The sequence below is a fragment of the Ochotona princeps genome, chromosome 11 (genome assembly GCF_030435755.1).
Source record: "Ochotona princeps isolate mOchPri1 chromosome 11, mOchPri1.hap1, whole genome shotgun sequence".
Taxonomy (NCBI): Eukaryota; Metazoa; Chordata; class Mammalia; order Lagomorpha; family Ochotonidae; genus Ochotona; species Ochotona princeps.
The window spans coordinates 25,687,830-25,711,240 of record NC_080842.1 but is presented as its reverse complement, the minus strand read 5'-3'; the positions used below and the strand labels follow the sequence as shown (position 1 = coordinate 25,711,240).

Below are 23,411 nucleotides of genomic sequence, written 5' to 3'. Positions count from 1 at the left end.
CTTTACTTCCTTCCCTGGTCCCTCCAGCTCTCCTCTTACCGTGGCTTTCGGCCTCCAGGGCAAGCATGCAGTTCTCTCTTCACCAGCCTGCTGAGTTGCAGAAGATGACCCTTTGCTTAGCAAAACAGACTCAACTAGCATTATTTTATGTTATTTTTGAACACGTAATAAATTTTTTTGCATTAACATAATTCAAATGAACAAAGATTCTCAAAAGTCTCCTTCCCCAAGGGGATATCTGTCACCACTTCATTTATTCTCCCAGATGTTGTCTTTGCACCTTCAGACCCAGTGTATGGGCCTGCTTCTACCTAAGTCTTTCCTTTTAGTTTTAGCACAGGTACAATACTATTTTGCACCTTAATTTTTTAAAAAAATTTCAGTATGTCTTAGAGATGTTTCATTCAAATGCCTATTGATATGTCTTACTTTGTGGAGATAGTAAACCTTTCTTAACTATTTTTTGATTTTTAGATATTCATGTTCCTCCAATTTTTTTAAAGAGATTTATTTATTTTAATTGGAAAGTCAGATATACAGAGAGGAGGAGAGACAGAGAGAAAGATCCTCCATCTGCTGATTCACTCCCCAAGCGGCCTCAACGGCCTGAACCGAGCCGAAGCCAGGAGCCCGGAGCCTTCTCTGAGTCTCCCATGAGGGTACAGAGTCCCAAGGCTTTGGGCTGTCCTCAACTGCTTTCCCATACCACAGTAGGGAGCTGGATGGGAAGTGGAGCTGCCGGGACTAGAACCAATGCCCATATGGGATCGTAATGTGCGCAAGGCAAGGACTTAAACCACTAAACTGTGCAGGCCCCAGTTTTTATTTTTGTTACAAATAATACCTCATCAATACCAACATATGTAAGTTCTTTTACAGTTTTATTTATTTGAAAGGTAGACTTACACAGAGATCTTCCATTCATTCGTGCACTCCCCAGAAGACCAGAGATGGGCCAATCAAAAGCCAGGAGTTAGGAGCCAGGAGATTCTTTGGGTCTCCCATGTAGACACAGGGTGCCAAACATTTGGGCCATTGTCTACTGCTTTTCTCAGGAACATTAGGAGCTGGGTTGGAAGTGGAGCAGCTGGGACTCCAACCAGTACCCATAATCTCTGTGAACTTTGTAAAGACCCTTTATACATCCTAGTAGTTTGTCATTTGTGTTAAAAGTTTTACAGTCCCATAAAAGAAGGTATATAGCATGTATGGATGCATATGCCTGTGGTCAAGACTTACACAAAGGAAACAATCTACTCTGACATTGAAATAGCACTTTTCTGTCGCAGAGGGTGTGAAAGGGTCTGTTACGACAGCTGTCTGTAATATACATTTTGTAAAAGATTTATTTATTTATTTATATTGGAATGGCAGATTCACAAAGAGAGGGAGAGACACAGAAAGATCTTCCATCTGCTGGGCTACTCTCCACATGGCTGCGGCAGCTGGTGCTGAGCCAATCCAAATCTAGGAGCCAAGAGCCAGGAGTGTCCGTCCTCCAGGGCCCGAGGACTTGAACCAGATCATAAGCCAGGAGCTAGATGGAAAGTTAGGTACCTGGGACACGAATCAGCACCCGTACAGGATGCTGCTGCTTGGAGGTGGAGGATTAGCCAGTTGAGTCGTTGTATTGGCCCCTAATATATACAGTTTTACCATCTAAAGGCAAAAGTGACAAATGACCAATTCTCACATCCTGTTGTTACAGACATAAACATCTTTTAGGCTTTGTGGTTTTTAAAAAACTACCTATTTTACGGGCACAGAGAAAGATACACTTGAGTAAATCAGAAAACATGTAAGAAAATGGAAGGTAATAGAATGCTTGACGAATGCATGGAAAGATTTGAGTTTCCTTAATTTAAGGGGTATTGTGTGTGTGTGTGTGTGTGAGAGAGAGAGAGAGATAGAGAGAAAAAGGAAGGACGGGACGGATGGATGGACTGATTTTGCCAAAGCCAGGAGTTGTCCCTCAATCCAGGCTATTTGCATAGCAGTAAGAACCCTGTTACTTGAACTATCACTGTGCCTCCCTGGTCTACATTAGTGTAAGCTGGAGTCAGCATCCAGAATGCAGTATTGAACCCAGGGACTCACATATGGGATGAAGGTGTCTTACTCATTAGCTAAAACCAATCTTTGCTGTCTATTAAATCTGCATTTTATTTTTTCTATGCACATTTTCAGTATGTGGAGGTAGTTTGTGCTTTTAGTAATTAATATAACAACAACAAAAGACTTCCACATTTGGTGAGGTGAGAAGTGTCAGGTTTGTCCACTTCTACAGCTGAACTAGGATAAGGAAGGCACCTCGGTGAGGTGAGGCCAGGGGCACGTTTTAAATGGTTGCCTCCTTGGGTGTCACAGAAGCAGGGTGGGGCCCCTGCTGGCTTCACCTTGATCTTTCTTCAGGACACAGTCCCTTTCTCAGAGTGGTTTGTTTGTTTTGCTGGTTTTCTGGTGTCTGTGAACACACCATTTTAGGCAGTTTGCTCCCCAGCCTGGCACTCTGTCCCTCTTCCGCATAATCTGAATCCTGTGGCGTCCTTGAGACTTGCTGTGTCCTCCAGCCTTCTCTTGTTGTCATGTTTCTTTGTTTCCTCTCATCAAAAGCACATACAAAAAAAAAAAGCACATATGATCCGTTTCCCCATGTCATCCCCTTGACTTGTCATTTCTAAGGAGTACACGTCAATTGCTTTATAGCAGTTCCTCTGTGGGTCTGTCTGTTGCCACCTCATGATTAGATGTTAGCCTGTACATCTCGATCATGAGACTTTGTGATGTTTTTGGTGTGGATGTCACATCGGTATGCTCTTCCTTCATGATGCTAGCTTTGAATGCTTGGTTAAGCTATTGCCTTGGTTCTCCACTGCAGTTATTCATATATTTTAAAAGTTTATATATATATATATATATATATATATATATATATATATATATATATATATATATATATATATAAAACCTTTTTTTAAAAAATTGAAAGTCAGATATATTTAGAGAGGAGGAGAGACAGAGGGGATGATCTTCCATCTGATGATTCACTCCCCAAGCGGCTGCAACAGCCGGAGCTGTGCCAGTCTGAAGCCAGGAGCCAGGAGCTAGGAGCTTTTCTGGGTCCCCCACATGTGTGCAGGATCCCAATGCTTTGGGCTGTCTTCGACTGCTTTCCCAGGCCACAAGCATGAGCTGGATGGGAAGTAGGGCTGCCAGGATTAGAACCAGTGCCCATATGGGATCCCAGTGTATTCAAGGTGAGGACTTTAGCCATTAGGCCACTGTGCCAGACCCAAAAGTTTATATATGTATTTTTGAAGGCAGGGTTGCACACAGAGACACATACATGCACAAGTAAGGGGGAGGCAGGAAGAGAGGAATAGAGGGAGAGGAAGGGCAACTGTCTGCTGATTTATTTTCCAGTTGACTGTGACAGCTAGGGCTGGGCCAGGCTGAAGCCAGGAGCCAGGAGCTTCAATGGGGGCTTCCTCATGGGTGCAGGGAGCTGGACTGGACATGGAGCAGCCATGACTCCAATTGCTGCTCATGTGGGATGTTGGTGCTGCAGGAGGTTACTTCAGATGCTATGCTATAATGCCAGCTCCTCTTGTGTGTGTATGTGTGTTCTGTTGATTTATGGAAATTCTTATTTAAGTAAGTAGAATAATCAGCTGGATATGATGTGCTACATATTTTTCATTTAGATTTATGGAGTTTTATGTATTTAATGTTTTGAATTTTTTGCTTTTGGGTTTTATGTAGTATAAAAGATAATCTCTGTGAAGATTATGGAAACATTCACCTACTTTTCCTGGTAGTTTAAAAAGAATTATTTTATTTATTTAATCTTCACATTGTCCATAAAATATTTCCCCAACATTACTTATGTATTGAATAACACCCTCATTGCCTTTTCATTGCAGATCTCCCAGGGACATTTCTACCATTGTCATTTCCTTGACCTCAGCTCTCAGGGTCCTCTTTGACCCTCTCCTCAGCAAGATGTTTCTTTTCTTGGCTCGTGCTATCACACATCTTTCTTGTTTACCACCTTCATCTTTTAATTCCCTATTCACTTTTCCAACCTGTTAAAAATGGGTGTTTTTCAAAGTTCTGGGTTGGTAAGAACCTCGCACTTTGTTATGCATTGTATCTGTAGGATCCGCACAATGTTTGGCACCTACACAGATTTAGGAGGCAGGAAGAGACAGAACTGTCATCTCTTGTTTGCTTCCCAAATGTCTGCAACAGCTGAGGTTGGCTGTGCCTGTAGCTAGGAGCTGGGAACTTCGTCAGGGCCTCCACGGAAATGGGGGTTACCTGCTGCCTTGCCAGGTTCCCATTGACTGGAAAACTGGAGTTGGGAGCTGGAGCTGGGCATTGAGCCCAGGTGGTCCAGTGTGGGATGCAGGCTTCTTAACTGTAATCTTAGCAACTTGACCAAATGCCCACCTTAGAATCTGTAGTTATTGAATGGATTTGTGGATGAACTAATGAATGCTTCTGTTCTAGTCTTCCAGCTGTATTCGGCTTTTTCCATGATGGCATCCAGATATCACTTACAAATGACATGTTCCCAAAACAGTCCTGTATAGTTGACATGGTAGATCTGAAAAAGGTATTGTGTAGCATTTTTTGGAAGAACATGGCAGAATATGGACTTGTTAATCTTATATTTAGGCCATTGGTAATTTAGTGACCTACTATCACAATGCAATATTGCTTAGAGGAAGTGCAAGGGGAGATGTCTTAGCACTTATAATTTGGGCTCAATATAAGGAAAGAATGTGAGCTCATTTCTAGAAATGCTAGGGTGGCAATACATAATCTGAAGGATAAATTTTTGTCCTGTGATGCAATACCTGGAATGTTGCATTCCATATACAGATAGAAGCTCTCTGGAATTCATTCAGAGCTAAGGACTTAGGAATTAGTAGAAGGACTGGAAATGGTGTTACAGGAGGAATGGTTGGTGTAAAGCTGAGTGCTAAACCTGAAGAAGAGACTTCTTGGGTGGGACTGAGCATATAGTTTGCTATCCAAGCCAGAAATCTCTGAATGTGGCAGGGTTACTCTTAATGAGCATGCTGGATGATGAGCTTAAACAAGGACTTGCAAATGGAAATATCTGGTCATTTACTTAAGATCTACAAGTATTTCTAGTCATGTGAAAGGAAGTTCCAACTTCTGTGGGAGAGATAGAACAAGTTTACACAACCATAAGATGTGCACCTTCTTCCTGCTAATGAGCTAATTCAGTTGTTGAAGAATGCAGTAGGGGCCGGGCACAATGAGTCAGTGGCTGAATCCTTGCCTTGCAAGCACTAGGATCCCTTATGGGTACCAGTTTGTGTCCCAGCTGCTCCACTTTTCATTTAGTTCCCTGATTGTGGTTTGGGAACACAGTGGAGGATGGCCCAAGGCCTTGGGACCCTGTGCCTATGTGGAGACCCTGAAGAAGCTCCTGGCTGTGGATTGGCTCAGCTGTAGCCATTGTGGTCACTTGGGGAGCGAATCAGCAGACAGAAGATCTGTCTGTCTGTCTCCTTCTCTCTGTAGGTCTGCCTTTCAAATAAAAATAAATCTAAAAAAAAAAAAAGAATACAGCAGGCTATCTTTAATGAAATTATTCCATAATACCAAGTCAGATTTACAGAAAGAAGGAGAGACAGAAAGATCTTCTGTCTGTTGATTCACTCCCCAAGTGATTATGATGGCCAGAGCTGAGCTGATCCGAAGTCAGGATCCAGGAGCTTCTTCCAGGTCTCTCACGCAGGTGCAGGGTCCCAAGGATTTGGGTCTTCATTGAGTGCTTTTGCAGGCCACAAACAGGGAGCTGGATGGGAAGTGGAGCAGCCGGGGAACAAACCAGCACCCAACTGGATCCTAGTGTGCATGCAGTAGACTGTCTTGTAAGTTGTGTTGTCATCCTTGCTGCCAAAAATTTGTGTTGCTGCCCTTTTTAATGCTTGATAGTGTACAGACTAGATGACTTTGTTTTATACTAATGTGTCAGATGTTCATGTTCTTGTTCTCTTACCATTCTCTGCAGATGTTCATTTTCTCGTGAAGTTTAACTTAGCCCTGTTTATACTCCTGGCCATACACTAGAGAAAGCTAGCATTTGTGTCACTGACGGCTGTTACTGTAGAGCCAGCTCTGCCATTGTTTGGTCTCCGGTGCTGGCTGCAGAACCACTTGGTCTGTGCTGAGATCACGTCCTCCTTCTCTTTCAGTGGAGGGCACAGCTGCCAGGTTTCTGTCTTGCCTTTTTTATGCTTCTAGTGTCCCTTATTCTCTTGCCTGGAAATGTCTAAGTGTAGGCTTCTTCGGCTACTCCTGCAGTTGCCTTGTTCGCTGTGATATTCGTTTCCATTTCCAAGTATGTTTACTTTATATTTTTGTCTTTTTGTGCCTTGGTTTTTCTGTTAGAGTTGTTGAAGGAACAGTCTGTTAAATGGAAGCAAGCCATGTAGGTGTTGCAGTCATTGCTGGGCTTCTGCAGGACACTGTGTGCCTCATTTCTTTGGTGCCTTGTGTGGTCCTTTAGACCAACTTTGAGAGGCAGATGTGACAGTTCATTTTGCAAAGGGGTTTAAAAAGTAATTTTCTGGGGGTGTTGAGGGACATAACCATATGGTGGCAGGCTGAGACCTAGCCAGGTCTCTTCATTGGACCTTGTAGTTATTCAGTGAGCCAGCTGCGAAGTGTGCTGAAACCCTTTCTGTCTCCCCAGATTACACATCACGTTCCCATTTCCCTGAAGACACACTCATTCTGGTTGCCCTCCTAAATGCTAGACTCCAATGAAATGGACCCAGCACTGTCCTTGTGGAGTTCAGCATCTAGCTGTGTAAATAGACATGAAAGGAAGTTTTGTTTTGAGCATCTGCGTATGCTGAAGCGAAGTGCAGGGAGTAATGACAGTATATGAGGTGACACTGACTTTCCCTGGGAGCCAGGAAAACTTCCTGTGGAGCTGAGGGAATAGCACTTATGTGCAAGCCTGGAGGGTGATAATGGTTAGTTATAAAGGCATGTGGGAGACGGGGAAAAGCATGTGCAAGATGTCTGATCAGGTGAAACTTGGTCCTTGGAAGAATTCAGTGAATGCATGGATGGATGCATGAAACGAGAAGAGAGGGAAGTGAGGTGGGGAAGAGTGAAAGGGAAGGATAAAAGGGGAGAAGGTGGTGGCGCCAGCATCCCATGTGGACGCTGCTTTGAGTCCCCATGGCTCTACTTATGATCCAACTCCCTGCTGATGGTGGAGAGTCAATGAAGAAGAACCCAAGTCCTTGGGCCCCTGCATGCATGTGGGAGACTCAGAAGAACTCCTGGTTCCTGGATTTGGATGGGCCCAGCTCTGACTGTTGCAGCCATTTGGAAGTGTCTCTCCTCTTTCTGTAACTCTGTCTTTGAAATAAAAATAAATTGATTAAAAAAAAGGCTGTAGACTTAGGCATGATTTAGATTAAGGTCTTGTAGGTTATTCTTAGAGCAAGATATTTTTCTTTGCTTTTAATTTTAATTAGTTTATTTGAAAGACAGAATTATGTCTGTTACTGAGTACTCAGTAATAAAAGGAACAAACTGTTGATACATTCAACAACATGGATGAATCTCAAATGTATTATTATAAATTAGTTTTCCTCAACTGTTTTATGATTACCTGCTCAGCCTGTATAGATGATCCTTGCCCCTTGCTAATTGTCCTTTCCTCTTATGAAGGTTAACTGTTGTAGATAGGGTGTTGAATGTTGAAGTGTTCTGACCTGATGAAGCACCTACGTCTTATAATATCTTGAGGCCTTTGTAGACCTTGAGAACATTTTCATACCCAGAGGGGCAATGTCACCCTCGTCCTTCCCCTATGGTGAGGATACCCAAGCTAAGTGAAGGAGAGCACATTCAAGAGGCTGTACACTGTGATTCAGTTTGATAGAACATTCTTGAAAAAAGAAAACCATAGGATCAGAGCACAGATCAGCCACTGCCAGGGATAGAGGAAGCAGTTGATTGAGTATTTAGGCAGAGGCAGCAAGTTTTGGAGGGCGTGGAAATAAATGCCCTGTATCTTGATTGTAGTGGTGGTTTCACAGCAATATGCATGAATAGAATTGTACCCTCAAGGAATAAATTTTATAGTATTTAATTGTACTTGAATAATTCTGACTTTCCTGAACAGTTGAAACCTGGAATGAGTTTGGTGGGTGAGCAGAGTGGAAGCTTCAGAAGCTGATCATTTTGGAATCTTTCATCACAAAGCACAGTCAGTATGCTGAGAGATTTTTAAGGGTATAAATAAAGCCATTAAGAGCCTCTGGAAAAAGGGCACACAATGTGAGACCTACAGGGCAGTGAAAAACAGAGTAAATGGACATTGTGTAATGAGCCCTTGAAGGGTTTGATAACCCAACCTCAATGCCACAGAGGCTGGTCTAGATTAATCAAGATCGGAAGTCCTACCTTTTCCTTGGGAATGACTAAAAACAGGTTGGTAATTAATTTGCAAAAAGAGAAAGAGGCTAGAAGAAGCTCTTTCAGTTTCTTAGAGTTAGCTTATCAGGTGCCATTCTGATGTTTGGTGGAAGTTCTCTGGCTCCCTTGGCATCTAGTATAGGAAACAAAGCTTTTGTGCTACATTTGCCTTCTCATAGTTCAAGCTGGAATTTTTCTCCCTCATTGCAGGCTCTTCACTGAAGTATCTTACCATCCTATATACAGGAGCCTGAAGAAGCAGGGCTGGTGGGAATCAGGTTTTGCTTTTGGAATACCCTTAGCAAAGGTATTTGTGTCAACACTGTCAAGGCATGGAGTTCCACTTTCTGTTAGAACTCTCATGTGTACTCACTCTGTGGTATTTGGTCTGTTGCCAGAGTCATACATTCTAAAAGCTCTGGTGACAAATGAACTGTTTTTCTATGGAAACTGTTTATTGAATTGTCATAGAATTTGGGAAGCTTCGTGGATAGTGATATATGGAAAATTCTGCTTCTTGGAGTTTTTATACTATAGTAGCAGGTACAGAGCTTGAAGTAAAGGCTGCTAACTAATGCAGATATTAGGGACACTAGTTTTTGGCCTACATCTTTGTGTATCTGATGAAGAAGGTATTACTGACTTCATTAATCACAGAAAGGGAAGCATCTTGTTAGACCTGCTAGTGACAATTACAGCATACCATCTGGAATGAGAGAGCGCTTTTGCAAGGTATACAAAGAATACAATATATCATACTTTCAGCTGGTCTGATAATATATCCCTGGTTCCCTAACCTGTCATCTACCACAGTTAGCACAGGCAGTGCTGTTAGACTTATCCCTGCTGATGTTGACCTTAGTTTGGCTAAGGTAGTGTCTTTAGCTTTTTCCACTGTACTCCTGGCTCACTATCAAGAGCCCATACTCAGGGTTTGGGGAGTTGAGCTCTGTCTCGTTGAGTATGGAGTATGTATATATACTAACTGTTTTCATAAGATGGCAGTGGACAATTGGAAATGAAAATTGAAACAGTACCATTATAATAGCCTCAAAAAAGGAACTATTTAGATAGAAACTTAACCAACCATGTGTTGAGGTTATGTTCTGAAAACTCCAAGAATGTTAATGAACGAAATCAAGCAATATTTAAACAAATGGGAAGAAACATTCATGACTTGGAATCCTAAACATAGGGGCTGGCATTGTAGGGTAGTGAGTTAAGCTGTCACCTGTGATGCCAGCATCCCACATGGTGCTGGTTTGAGTCCCAGCTGTTCCATTTCCAATCCATCTCCCTGTTAATGTGCTTGGGAAAGCAGAAGAAGATGGACCAAGTGCTTGTGCCCTTGAACCCAGGTAGGAGATTGAATGGAATTCCAGAATCCTGCAGAATTTCAGGATTCTGGCCTCAGTTTAGCCAGCACTGTCTATTGTAGCCATTTGGGCAGTGAACCAGTGGATGGGAAGATTTCTCTCTCTCTCCCTCTCACTCTTTAACTTTGCCTTCCAAACAAACAGAGCAATAAATAAAATAAATAAATAAATAAATACAAGCATTACAAAAGAATCCCAAGCATAGTAAACATGATAGTTCTTCTTAAATTCTTAAAAGTCTTAGTAAGATTGTTTAAATTTTAAAGATTATTCTATTTTATTTGAAAGGCAGAGAGATAAAGAGACAAAGACAGAGAAAGCTCTTCCGTCTGCTGATTCCTTCACTAAAGGTCTGCAATAGCCAAGGCGTGGTCAGGGCTAAAACCAGGTGGGGAGCTCCTTCGGGGTCTCCCACTTAGATTGCAGAGACCCGTGTACTTGAGCCATTACCTGTTGCATTGCAAGGCTCACAATAGCAGAAAGTTAGAATTCAGAGTAGAGCCAGGCTCGAAACCAGACACTCATGGAATGTGGGCATCATTTTAATTACTGCATCAAATGCCTGCCTCCTCGGGTTTTTATGGATATAAATAGGCTCATTGTAAGATTATACACAAATATTAAAAAACTAGAATAACGAAAATAATTTTGAAAATGAAGAATGAAGTTGGAGAAGTCGATTTACCCAATGGCAAGACTCTGTGAATCCAGAAATACCATGTAGGTTAGGATTCTATAGAGAAATAGAACACATTCATATGTATACATAGGCATATGGCTTGCCTGACACAGTTGAGTTTGGCAGATCCAAAATCGGCAGGGCGAGTGGGCAGGTTGGAGACCCAGGAAGAGGCTGTGTAAGTTGAAAGGTGACCTGCAGATAAAATTCTTCCTCCTTTGGGGATGTCAGGTTTTCTCTCTTAAGACCTCCAGCTACATGTATGAGGCCTACTCATAGTTTTGATGTAGTTATCCACTTCACTCAAAATCTACTGCTTTCACTCTTTTTTTTTTAATATTTATTTTTATTGGAAAGGCAGATATACAGAGAGGAGGAGAGACAGAGAGAAAGATCTTCCATTGGATGGTTCACTCCCCAAGTGGCCACAGCGGCTGGAGCTGAGCCAATCTGTAACCAGTAGCCTGGAGCTTCTTCCGTGTCTCGCACGCTGGTGCAGGGTCCCCAGGCTTTGGGCTGTCCTCAACTGCTTTCCCAGAACACAAGCAGGGAGCTGGATGGGCAGTAGGGTTTCTGGGATTAGAACTGGCACCCATATGGGATCCCGGCGCACTCAAGGCAAGGACTTTAATCTCTATGCTGTCGCGCTGGGCCCTGATTTTACTCTTAATCCTATCTAAAAATTCATCCACAGCACTATCTAGGCATGTGTTTATCCAAGTGCTTGGGTCTTTTGGCCTAGCCAAGTGACACTGAAAACTCAGCCTGCACAGCAGAGAAGTTAGTCAGATGGCAGGGATCGGGGGACATGTTGACATGTCCAGAGAGAATCTGCATAGGTATGGGCAGTTGGTTGGTGAAAAGGTTCAAAGACAAGAAAGGATGTTGTCTTTCAGTAGGTGTTGTTGAAATGGAACATCTGTAGGCAAAAATAACCCTCTGCGTAAACTTCACACACCATGCACAAAAGAATTCAAGATTGATCACAAATGTAAAGATGAAGTTACAATTTTCAAGAGACTGTCAGAAACAATCTTCATGATCCTCTGGTAGGCAACAAATTATTCGACATGAAACTAAAGGCATGATTTGTAAAAGAAAAAAGTAATGAACTTTACTGAAATTAAGTGCTTTCGTGGAAGTTGGTGCTAAGAGTGTAAGGGTGAATGTATTTGTGTATGTTTGTAGGCTGTTTGTTTCCCTTTGCTTTGAAGCACTTGTGCTGACTTGCCCTTTTGATTACTCATTATCTGTTAGTCTTATTGCTCCTTAGAAGTTCTTTGTATGATTTGTTGGAAATGCTTTTTTATTATTATTATTTTTTATTACTCTCTTTATGGTGAATGGCCGTTTTTAAGTTAAATTTATAGTCAGATTGTCTTATTTATGCTTATGTGTGTGTGTTTAAGATTTATTCATTTTTATTCAAGAGGTAAATCTACAGAGAGAGAGACAGACAGGAAGATCTTCCATCAAATGGTTCATTCCCTAATTGCCACAACAGTTAGAGCTGAACTGATCTGAAGCTTAGGAGCCAGGAGCTTCTTCTGGGTCTCCCACTTAGGTACAGGGTCCCAAGGTTTTAGGCCATCCTCTAAAGCTTTCCCAGGCCACAAGCAGGAAGCTGGATGGGAAACAGGACATATGGGACATGAACTGGTGCTCCTGGCACATGAAGGCGAGGATCTAGCTACTAGGCTATCGTGCCAAACCCCATTGCCTCTCTTTCTATCACACTTTCAAATAGATCAAAGAAAAAAAAATTTTTTTTTAAGTAGAATTTTCTGTGCCTTGCCCAAGACTTATTGAAGTTAGGATTTCTTGGTATGGGGTCTGGTAGTTTTCAGTGTGTGTTTTTTTCCTTCAGATTTTTAAAGGCTAGGAGAACATCAACCTCATGGCTCACCTCCAAGTTCTGCAACCAGGATCCAGGAGCTCCTTCTAGTGCTTTCGGATGGACAGCCATGGTCCAAACACTTGGGCTGTTTTTGGCGGCCTTCACAGGCTCATTAGCAGGAAGTCAGACTGAAGGTAGAACAGTGAGGACTTAAACCAGCAAGTTAATGTGGCATGCCAGCATTGCACTTGATCTCCTGCACCACACACTGGATGCTTGGAATCTTCTTTTTTAGGTAGTTATTGCAGTGAATGTTTCAAATGTAACATCTAAGACAAGAGCAGATTTGTCCCACTGTTATGTGGGGAAATTCTGTGTCATAAAGGAGATAGAGGTGTAAACTTAGTAGAACCCTTCAGTGCTTTCAGAAGTGCCTAACAGCTATTTTTTGTCTGCACAGAAAGAGTCATTGTTTTTAATAAGCAGGTTAAGTTGTAGTTTCACTGTTAGATATTGTGACAGGTGAGACCTTGCAAAAGTAGCCTGGAAGAGGAAAAAATACATGGCTTTTTTGATTGATGCCCATTGTTATTTTCTTAGCATTACCGTATGACCTTCATCATAAAAGCACCAACTTTGACTGAGATAGTACTTCGGGCCAAACACTGAGCTTAGTTAAATCAGAGACCTTAGAACCGGACTGTCTGATTTCACAGTTGGCTTGTTTGCTGAATGACTGTGTGAGCTCTCTCTGCCTATTTCCTCAAAAGAGGTAACTAAGTTGTGCCTGCTGCGTGGAGCTGTTCTGGAATTAGACAACCATGTTCCTAGTCGCAGTTTCCTATATTGCATAGCATTTACTGCTTGCCACAGACTGCCCTAAACATTAACCACAGATTAATTTAGTCCCCACAACTCTTTGAATGTAACTCTCCTCCCCCCAATTTTTAAACTGAGGCTTAGGAAGACAAAGGGTTGCAACAAAAACATTCCAGAACTGGTGATTTATTTTGTGAAAGCAGGGGCATCTTAGCCGTGACAGGAGGCAGGTTTTAGGGAAGCAGCTGGGGCATGGGAGCAGGAAGAGGTTTGGTCTTGAAGAATCTCAGGGCCTGGTAAGGATGGGCTGATTTCCACTACTTGTTGATCAGCCTGCAACACAGGGTACCACTGATGGGTGCTGTTATTTGCACCTAGTTTTGGAGATCACAGTGCCAGCCCATCAGTGCTGAGAGCCCTGTTCCTGGCTGGCAGATGGCTTTTTGTTCTCTGTCTCACTACATGGCCTCTCCTCGGTGTGGACAGATGAGAACACACCAGAGTAAACTCGTGGTGTTCCTGTTTCACAATGACACGAATCCCGTCAGATAACAACCCTGCCTTTAGGACACCATTTAACCTTAATTGCCTCCTTATAGCCCCTGTCTGCCAGCATGGTTTTATTGGGAGTTAGGGCTTAAGCATACAGATTTGGGGAACACAGCTCAGTCCGTAGCACCTTATGCTGAGGAGCAAATGCTGCATCCTCTATGTGACTGAACAGGGTCTCTAGTGTCTCCAGGTGTGTTTAAGAAGACAGGTAGGTGGTTAGGGTCACACGTGTAAACCCAACAGCAGGCTTACTCCCAGCAACTGGTGTTCATGCAGGTGATGGTGTGCTGTGCCACCAAGGCAGGCTGTGGGGATGTAGGATGTGAGGCCATGGCTTCCTGTGTCCTGGAGCCCATGTGGCATCATGCGGTCCATACAGCTTGATGTTATTTCTAAACAAATAGATACAGTCTAATGGTCATTTCTTTACAAAGTATTGACTTCTCTTCCATTGCTGACCAGGCCCTGTTGGTAGGCTCAGATACTTTAGTGAAAAAGCTTATTGGAGGGGCACAGTGCCTCAATAGGCTAATCCTTCACCTGCAGTGCAGGCATCCCATAGGGGCACTCGTTCTAGTCCCAGCTGCTCCACTTCCAATCCAGTTCCCTGCTGCTTATGGCCTTAAAAAGCAGGGGAGGATGGCCCAAAGCCTTGGGCTCCTGCACCCACATGGGAGACTCAGAAGAAGCTCTTGGCTCCCGACTTTCGATCAGCTTAGCTCTGACCATTATGACCATTTGGGAAATGAACCAGTGGATGGAAGAACTCTTTATCTCTGTCTTGTCCTTCTATCTAAATCTGCCTTTCAAATAAAATAAATACGTCTTTTAAAAAAGCCTATTGGGACAAGGTCTTCTTAGGAGATCAACAAACATGTGGTTACATGGTGCTGATATATTGTGAAGGAAAAGGGTGGAAGGTAGGGTGATTGTTGACAGTGGAATTGGTGGACTCGGACACTTTCAGAATAGGACTGTGAACTGGGGAAGTATCTGATAAAGGAACATGCTAGAGAGGCTGTAATTCCAAACACAGAGGCCTCCCATTTGGAATATTCTTATGACTAACACCCCCAGGTCCTGGGTGCGTATTGCCTGGATATGCATGGTAAATGTTGGGTATGTTATTAATGTACAAAGCGTCCAGGTTTAACTTAGGTAAGCACTGTTTTCCTGCTCCAAATGTTGGGGTTTTGTTGTTGGAAACCGTGTTGTTGCAAGAATCAGCTTGTCTCCTCCTTCTGCTTTTAAGATCAGAGTATGTGCTACGTGTTACAAATCAGTCCTCAGTTGGTGCACACTGATAGCAGTGCTGTGCTTATTTGAGTTTCCCACCACAGCATTGTTCAAATGCAAAGAAGACTGGACTCAAGGGAGGTGGTGGTGGTGTGTGTGTGCCTTCCATGTTAGTAACGTTCTTTATACTATGTTTTCTTCTAGACACTCAAACCAATTTTGTTCTTGCAGATAACACATTTGTACCAAGTTAATATTGAAATAATGTCTTCAGTGATGATCTGGGGAGCTGGGCTGTGTCTGTTTTGTGGATTTGAATACCCTTGCCCCAAGGTACCCTCTCTTGTCCTGTAGCAGCATGAGAGGACCTGGCTTAGAGCCATGGGGTGTATGCTCTGACTTATGTTCAGCAGCAGACAAATGTGCCCCAAGGGTAGGAGAGTGTGGGGTGGGTCATTTCACTGTTCAGTATCCTGTAAAGAAAAATGCACAAGTGTTTAACTTCCTTCCATAAATTATATGCAAAGTGAAATCCACGGAAATGCAACATTCTTCCCAAATGAGCAATATAAAGAGAAAATTACTAGAATCCAGTCTTCTTTCGAGAATGAACAGTGAAGTTCAGCTTACCACTATCCAGAAAGTCAGAAGATAGAAGCTGTAGCAACAAGTGTTTTCCCTAAGTCATTTGAGTTTGGCTACTACCCTCGGCACTTGTGTGCCTTAGCTCCCTTCTCAGCCACCTTTCCCCCCAAAGTCACAACTAATTGATCAGAGTTGCCTAGAAATGAAACTCATTTGCCAACCCCATCCTGTTAAGTATAGATGAAGCTCTTTTGGGTCGTTGGGAAATAGCAGTAAAATAGTGAATTCTGATAATCATCTTTCAAGTTTCATATGGTTTTAGTAATCTATAAATATCTGGGGGAAAGAATTATGTTGAATTGTATTTCTTGAAAATATAAATGAAATGTTTAAAGTTTTTATGAGAATTGAAAATGGTGCATGTTTTGAGTTAAATGATGATTTGTGTGAGATATATTCCTAGCATAAGTTGTTCCATAACAGAGAAGCCAAACTACTGGTTAATTTGAAAGTAGGCTCATGGATGCAGAGAAGGAAAGAAGGGTATTATTATAGGTTGTCCTTGGCCTCTTCTTCAAGTAATTTGGAAACCTGTTTGAGGGAGAACAGTCAATATGCCACTTGCACCTCTTTGGAATCTTTGAGTAATTTGTTTCCTCTTGTTGAATTAACTAGTATTTGTCCAGTAACAATGTTAAAATTCTGCAAGATAGTTGGTGAATTGATTTCATTAGTTTTCTGGATATTAGTCCAAATCAAGGAGCTTTTGCTGTGCTGATGGGTGAGTTGCAGAGAAGTAGTTGCAGTGATAATGCAAGATACTGTTTGGTGACTTTTACCATTTGACTTGAATAAATTATAATTACTTAGTGTTTCATTCAGTGTTCTACTTTAGAATTTCAATTACAAATTGAAAAAATCCAAAATTTTATAGTGACTTGTTAAATGATTACCAGTAAAATGTGTGAGAGTGAAGAATAGTGCTTGGCATTAATTTTATAGTCTTGTAGCTTTACTGAATCATTATTTTGAAGGTTAAAATTAATATTTGAAAATAATAACTTAGTCCACAGCTGCCAGGACTAATTGAAAGTTTTGCAGAGAGAAAGTGTATGATCCAAGCTGTCATTATTCATTCACGATATGTCTTACTAATAAGAGACTGTGGTGTTGGTTGTTTTCATGCTAATTGTTTTTTAACAGGATGAGGTTTGTTTAATGCTATTCAGTGTACATAAGATGCAGTTCATTGTAAATGCAGAGTGCCTTTGTAATTAGATGATGATGTGCACAGAAACACTGTTATTTTTGTCACTAGCTGAAGAAAATGTCATCTCAGTAACTTCTTGGACATGCATGCAACCACCGTTTGGTACTGGTTAGATCTGGTTTTGTTTAGCTGATGAAGTTTGCCCAAAATCATAGCCTGAGGAAGTATGGCTGTAAGGGAGACACTGTTCTCCCAGAGTTTGACGTGCCTCTTGGGCATGGTTTGGTGTGGTTTGGCATGCTGTAGAGAGAAGGGAGAGTTTGATCCTTGTTGCTGCCACAGCCAGCTGTCAGCATGGCTTTGTGGTGGAGGACATGGTCTTATTCTTGGCGTTGTAGATTTATGCCTGTATAGGTCTGTGAGATGCCCCTCTGCCTCTTTCCCTCATAGCATTGCTAGAAGGATTAGGTGTGTGTCATTTGTCAAACATGTAGAATCTCTGCTCCCTCAGAATAGTTGATATAAACAGCTCTTAAAATTTCTGAAAGTATCTGTTTTCAAACTATTCGAAATTATGCCTGTCAAACATTTTTCTTCCATTGTTAAAATAGATGTATAGATTACCGTACTAAAGGGAAGTTGACTAACAACCATCATCTGTATTACCAGTATTTTAAATTGGCACAAATTCTCTTGTTACAACTTATGTATATGCAGATTTTACACGATTGAAACACAGTGTGCATAGCAGCTGTTGTGGGCAACTGAATATGATCAGTCAATCGCAGTCACACACATGCTGGGGAGTGGATTGAACCCAGAGGCTCTGGGCATGGCTACAAGGGAGAGGCCAGAGCTGAGAAGGGATGCTAAGCAGCTTGAAGCAACTTTGCTGGGGCATTTTACTACACGAGGAAGAAAAGCCTCTTTTCTCTTTGAAAACTGGCACACACTTGAAAATATTGTTCCTCTCAGTGCTGGAAGCAGTGCATGGAAATAAGCATTGTGACACAGCCACCTTGAGATGCAGTTTGATTTCTGGAGCCAGTAGCCTGGAGATGGAAGAGTTTTTTCATCTGAAATTACCTAAAAGTACAATCTCAGATGGGTGTTTTCCTAAGCCTTTAATAATATTCTTTGGTTACATCTTAAATTTCCTGCGTGGTTTGTGGAGTGTGCCTGCCTTCAACTCTGATCCTTGTTGGAGTGCGTAATTGTACTGTCAAATGTGTGCAGTCCTAGGTTTGAGATTTTGCTTTGGCTCGTGTGTCTGCTTGAAGGCACTTGAAGAATGAACTCCCTGGGTACAGATTTAGGTTCTTGGCCCATTTAGAGTTTATTTTTGTATAAGGTGAGAGGTGGGGGTCTTGCTTCTTACCTCTGAAAGCTGCTATCCAGTTGTCCCAACAGCATTTGTAGAAGAGACCAGCCTTTTTCCCTGGATTATTTTCAGTTCTCTGGTCGAACATTAGTTGGTTGTACATGTGTGGGCGGTGGGAAGATCTTCACAGCAGTGTGTGTCTATCAGTCTAACGTAGACTCCACATGGCATACTTCATTGCCAGGAGGATGGTCTCCATCCTTTGTTTCCCCAGGTTGGGAGCTCACACTGAGGGGGGACTAGGCACCTGCTAGTTTAACTCTAAGAGCACTAAATAGTGAAAGGATGATAAGGACCCTTTTCAGAGTTTTGGCTTCTATTCATAATGACTTCTTCAGTTTCTCTAAAATAAAAAAAAAGAAGCAAGAAAAAGAAAAAAATAAAGGTGTCAGGCGTGGAGCAATAGCCTAGTGGCTAAATCTTTGCCTTGTATCCACTGAGATCCCATATGGGCACTGGTTTGCTGGTTCATATCCCAGCTGCTCCACTTCCCACCCAGCTCCCTGCTTGTGGCCAGGGAAAGCAGTCAAGGAAGGCCCAAAGCCTTGGGATCCTGTACCCATGTGGGAGATCCGGAAGAGGCTCCTGGATCCTGGCTTCAGATTGGCTCAGCTCTGGCCATTGTAGCCACTTGGGGAGTGAATCAATGGATGGAAGATCTTCCTCTCTGTCTCTCCTTCTCTCTGTTAATCTGCCTTTCCAATAAAAAATGAATCTTGAAAAGAAAAAAGTAGCAAATCCAAGGGTCAGTGTTTGGGATGCTACTTGGGGTGTCTACATCCCATATTTTAGGTTTTTGTTTCAGTTTCCTGCTGGTATACGCTCGGTGAGATAGCTTGCGATGGTTCCAGTGCTTGAGTTCGTGCCAGCCACAGACGTGGATGGAGTTCTAGGCTCCTGGCTTTGACCTGGCCCAGCCACAGCTCTTGGGACATTTGGGGAGTGAACCAGAGGATGAAAGATGTCTCCAACTGTCTGTCTCTTACTCTCTGTTTCTCTCTTTTAAGCAAATAATTATCAAATCCGAAGCAACTTTTAAATTGTGAAGATGGGTTGGTAGGGGAGGGCTGTGCTTACTGATGTTCTGAAGGGCTCAGCATGTTCTTAACCTGTTCAATGAACAATTTGAAATTGCCTTTAGATTTCATTCTTCCTTCATCTTAAAACTTGTATTGTTTTTTTTTAAAGATTTATTTATTTTTATTACAAAGTCAGATATACAGAGAGGAGAGACAGAGAGGAAGATCTTCCGTCCGATAATTCACTCTCCAATTGAGCGCAACGGCCGGTGCTGCGCCAATCCGAAGCTGGGAACCTGGAACCTCTTCCTCCAGGTCTCCCACACGGGTGCAGGGTCCAAGGCTTTGGGGCCGTCCTCGACTGCTTTCCCAGGAAACAAGCAGGGAGCTGGATGGGAAGTGGAGTAGCTGGGATTAGAACCAGCGCCCATATGGAATCCCGGGGCGTTCAAGGTGAGGACTTTAGCTGCTAGGCCACGCTGCTGGGCCCTTGTAATGGTTTTTTAAAAAGGTTAATCTACATAAAATACAGCACAGTCTACTGAGTCAGTGCATAGAGAACACTCGTGGAACATCAACCAGGACAGAAGTTTGCAACCCCCCAGAATCTTTATACTGCTGCTTCTTGTGAAACTAATTATCCTGACCTTTATGTTAATGCTGGGGTAATCAAACTGCATATACCACAGTTTATTTTTTCTTCCTAAAACTTGTTTAAGAGGCAGGGATGGTAAGGAGGGAGAGAGAGAGGAAAAAGAACTGCTGTGCTCTTAGTTCCCAAATATGTGCAGCAGCTGGTACGGGGCTGGGAACTCAGTCCAGGTCTCTCTCATGGATGGCAGCACCCCAGTTACTGGAGCCACCACCTGCTGTGACCCAGGTGCGTAATAGCAGGAAGGTTATTATGTTTGGGATGTTAGCAGGGAGTTGGATGGGGACTTGAACCTCATATACTCCAGTCCGGGGTGCAAATGTCTTAGCAGCAAGAGAGAACATCCACTCCTCTTTTGTGTTTTTTAAACGTACAGTTTATCTTTTTGCTTCTTTCCCTTTTCCCTGATAGCACCCCAACTGTGCAGTTCCACATTCCTTGTAAATTGATAGCAGACTCAAAGTTTTTATTAAATTTAGGGTATTTGGGGCCCACTGTGATAGCCTAGTGGCTAAAGTCTTCTCCTTGCATCCCTTGAGATCCCATATGGGCCATGGTTCTAATTCTGGCTGCTCCATTTCCCATCCAGCTGCTTGCTTGTGGTCTAGGATGGCCCAAAGCCTGGGACCCTGCACCTCTGTGAGAGACCCAGAAGAGGCTCCTGGTTTCTGGTGTCGGATCTGCTCAGCTTTAGCCTTTGCAGCTGCTTGGAGGGTGAACCAGTGGATGGAAGATCTTTTTGTATCTCCTTCTCTTTGTAAATCTGACTTTCCAATAAAAAAAATCTTAAAAAATTTAGGATATTTATATGTGGGCTGTATATTTGAACATTTTGAAAGCATATTATTATGTTTGGGATGTTAGTAGCCGTTGATGCCTAGTGTTTAGAGTCATGAGTTAATTAAGTGAGAGTTCATAAAATTGTGAAGTCCTTATTTACTTGTTAGCTTGAATTTTTCTGTCAAGAGATTTCTTTTCATCTGCCGCATAATTACCCAGTAGTGTAGGGTACTTGGGAGTCCTTAAGGGTGCTGGTCCTGATGAGTTAGGTGATTCTCACAGGTGTCAGGCTGAGACATGTAACCTGAGGCATGTAACCTGAAAGAGCCCCTTGGTAGAGGCATGTCCAGCAATAGTGTTTCAGAAATGTAATTTGAAAATATCAGTCATACCAGAGGCATGTGTCCATTTTTATCACAAAATGGAGCAAATCTGTTTCACATTGTAGCACACTTAAACCATCAAATTAGTTTAAAAAATTATTGTGATATTACTATAAAGAGAACAGATTTAATGTAGTTCATAATTCAGTTCTAAGAATATGATAATGTGGGCCCAGCGTCATGACTTAGTGACTCAGTCCTTGTCTTGCATGCATTGGGATCCCATCTGGGTGCCAGTTCATGTCCTGGCTGCTTCCCATCCTGCTCCCTGATTGTGGCCTGGGAAAGCAGTGGAGGACGGCCCAAAGCCTTGGGACCCTGCACTTGTGTGAGAGACCTTGAAGAAGCTCCTGGCTTCTGGTTTTGGATCAGCACAGCACCGGCCATTGCGACCATTTGTGGAGTGAACCAGCAGTGGAAGATCTTTCTTTCTGTTTCTCCTTCCCTCTATAAACCTGCCTTTCCAATAAAGGTAAAATAAATCTTTTAAAAAGGGAATATGATAATGCTTCCCTTCCTCCTTCTTTTCCTTCCTTGTTCTTTCTTTTCTTTCCTTTCTAATATTTTGACATTTTAGTTTACATTTTAGACAAAAGCTTAAGGCACCACTAAAGGGTTCAATAAGTTAAATGTAAAAAAGACCATTATTCAGCAAGAATATAGACAAGGTATACAAACAGTAATTAAATGGAAAATGACCGTTCCACCACATACTGTAAGATTTTAAAATAATCAAAGGTCATTAAAACTCTAGTAATATGTTCTTGTTTGACAAAGATATAAAGTAAAGTTGAACAAATTTCTATTTGCAGCAATACTGATACTCACAGGTATTTTTATTTTCATTTCTTCTTAGATTTTAGCTTCTACACACATTTAAAAGAGAACTTGTGGTATTTGCCTTTTCCCAGCTTATTTCAGCCAACATGATCTCTTCTAATTGCATTTATTATGGTGTAAATGGTACAATTTCATTCTTTTTGGCTGAATAATACATACCCCATTTCCTTTATCAGTGCAGTCATGTGATGGCAGATACCTCAGCTGGTTCCATGCTTTGTCTGCCGTGGAAGAGCTGCTGTACACATGGCGGCACAGGGATATCCTTGGTGTAACATGCTTGTGTCTTTTAGGTATAAACCTGGTAGTGCAACTGCTGGATTACGTGGTGGGTCTGTTTCTGGCTCCTAAAGAAATCCTTCTCCCCCCACCCCCCCACCACACACTGCTTCCCACCATGGCTACTCTGATTTGCATTTCCTCCAGCAGTGTGTAAGAAGTTCCCTCTGCACATTCTCACCAACATTTATTATTTTCTCTCTTTTGGTTAGTAGCCATTCTGGTAGGGGTGAGGGGCACTTACCTGGTGATTTAGATTTGCATTTCCTTGATGGCCAGTGAGCGCTTCTTTATATATTTGTTGGCTATTTGTATTTCTTCTTTTGAGAACTATCTCTTGAAGTCATTTGCCCATTTTTTTGTTGAATTAGTTCTTTTATTATTGTTGTTGTTGTTTGAGTTGCTGCTACATTCTGGGTGTTAATTCCTTTTCAGATAAGTGGACATAAAACACTTATATACTGGCTCTGCTGCTCAACAGCTGTGTGACTGTGGGCAATTTACTCAGTGTCCCTGGGCCCCAGCTTTCTCATCTCTAATGTAGGGGTAACGGGACATGGGACGTCCCTTGTTCGAAAGCTTGCTGTGAGGATTTGGTGACTTGAAAACTGCTCAGAGCTCTGTATTTATGTTTTGTGATGTTCTTGAAGATTCTGGCCCCAGGGAGTTTCCTGATTTCCATGTCCTACACAGATCCACTGTGTTGGATCTTCGATTTTATCAGAAAAATCAAATTATCCTGTTTTCCATAGAGAATCTCTTTCTGTTGTGATACATTTGAAAATGTAGCATCATTTCTACATTTCACTAGATTTTCTGTAATTACATTTTCTAGTAATTCAAACTGGGTTGGAGGAAGAGTTGTGGCGTAGTGGGTAGAGCTGCTACCTGGACAACATATAGGTACTTGTTTGAGTCCTGGCTGCTCCACTCTGATCTGGCTCTCTCTAATGGCTTGAGAAAAGCAGCCGAGGATTCTTGGGCCCCTACTACTCACCTGGAAGAAGCTCCTGGTTTTGGTCTGGTCCATCTCCAGCCATTGTGGTTCTCTCTCTCTCTCTCTCTCTCTCTCTCTCTCCTGTCAAGCTATGAGTTTCACTTAAATTAATGAATCTTTTAAAAGATTCAAACTGAATGAGAATGAAGCTTATTCCTGCATTTGTGATGTGATATTATTTGCTAACCATTAATCTCCTTCAGTCACCACCCACATCACCCAGTGAAGGTCAGTGAGGACAGGTGGTGGTTTTGGCCAGAGGCTCAGAACTGCTCTGCTGCTTGGAGGAGGCTCTGGCCGCCTTT

General features: G+C 42.3%; 1 protein-coding gene across 2 annotated transcripts in view; it reads left to right on the top strand.

Annotated features, from left to right (window-relative positions):
- Positions 1-23,411, top strand: part of WWC2 (WW and C2 domain containing 2) — a 202,167-nt gene that overhangs the window by 29,683 nt on the left and 149,073 nt on the right. Inside the window, exon 1 of one of the 2 annotated variants that reach the window (XM_058669953.1) lies at positions 8,313-8,496. The exons of the other annotated variant lie outside the window; for it this stretch is intronic. Within the exon in view, the coding sequence (XP_058525936.1) occupies positions 8,483-8,496 (14 nt within the window). The 5' untranslated portion in view covers positions 8,313-8,482. Of the gene's footprint in view, positions 1-8,312; positions 8,497-23,411 lie in introns of those variants that run through there. 2 annotated transcript variants of the gene reach the window in all.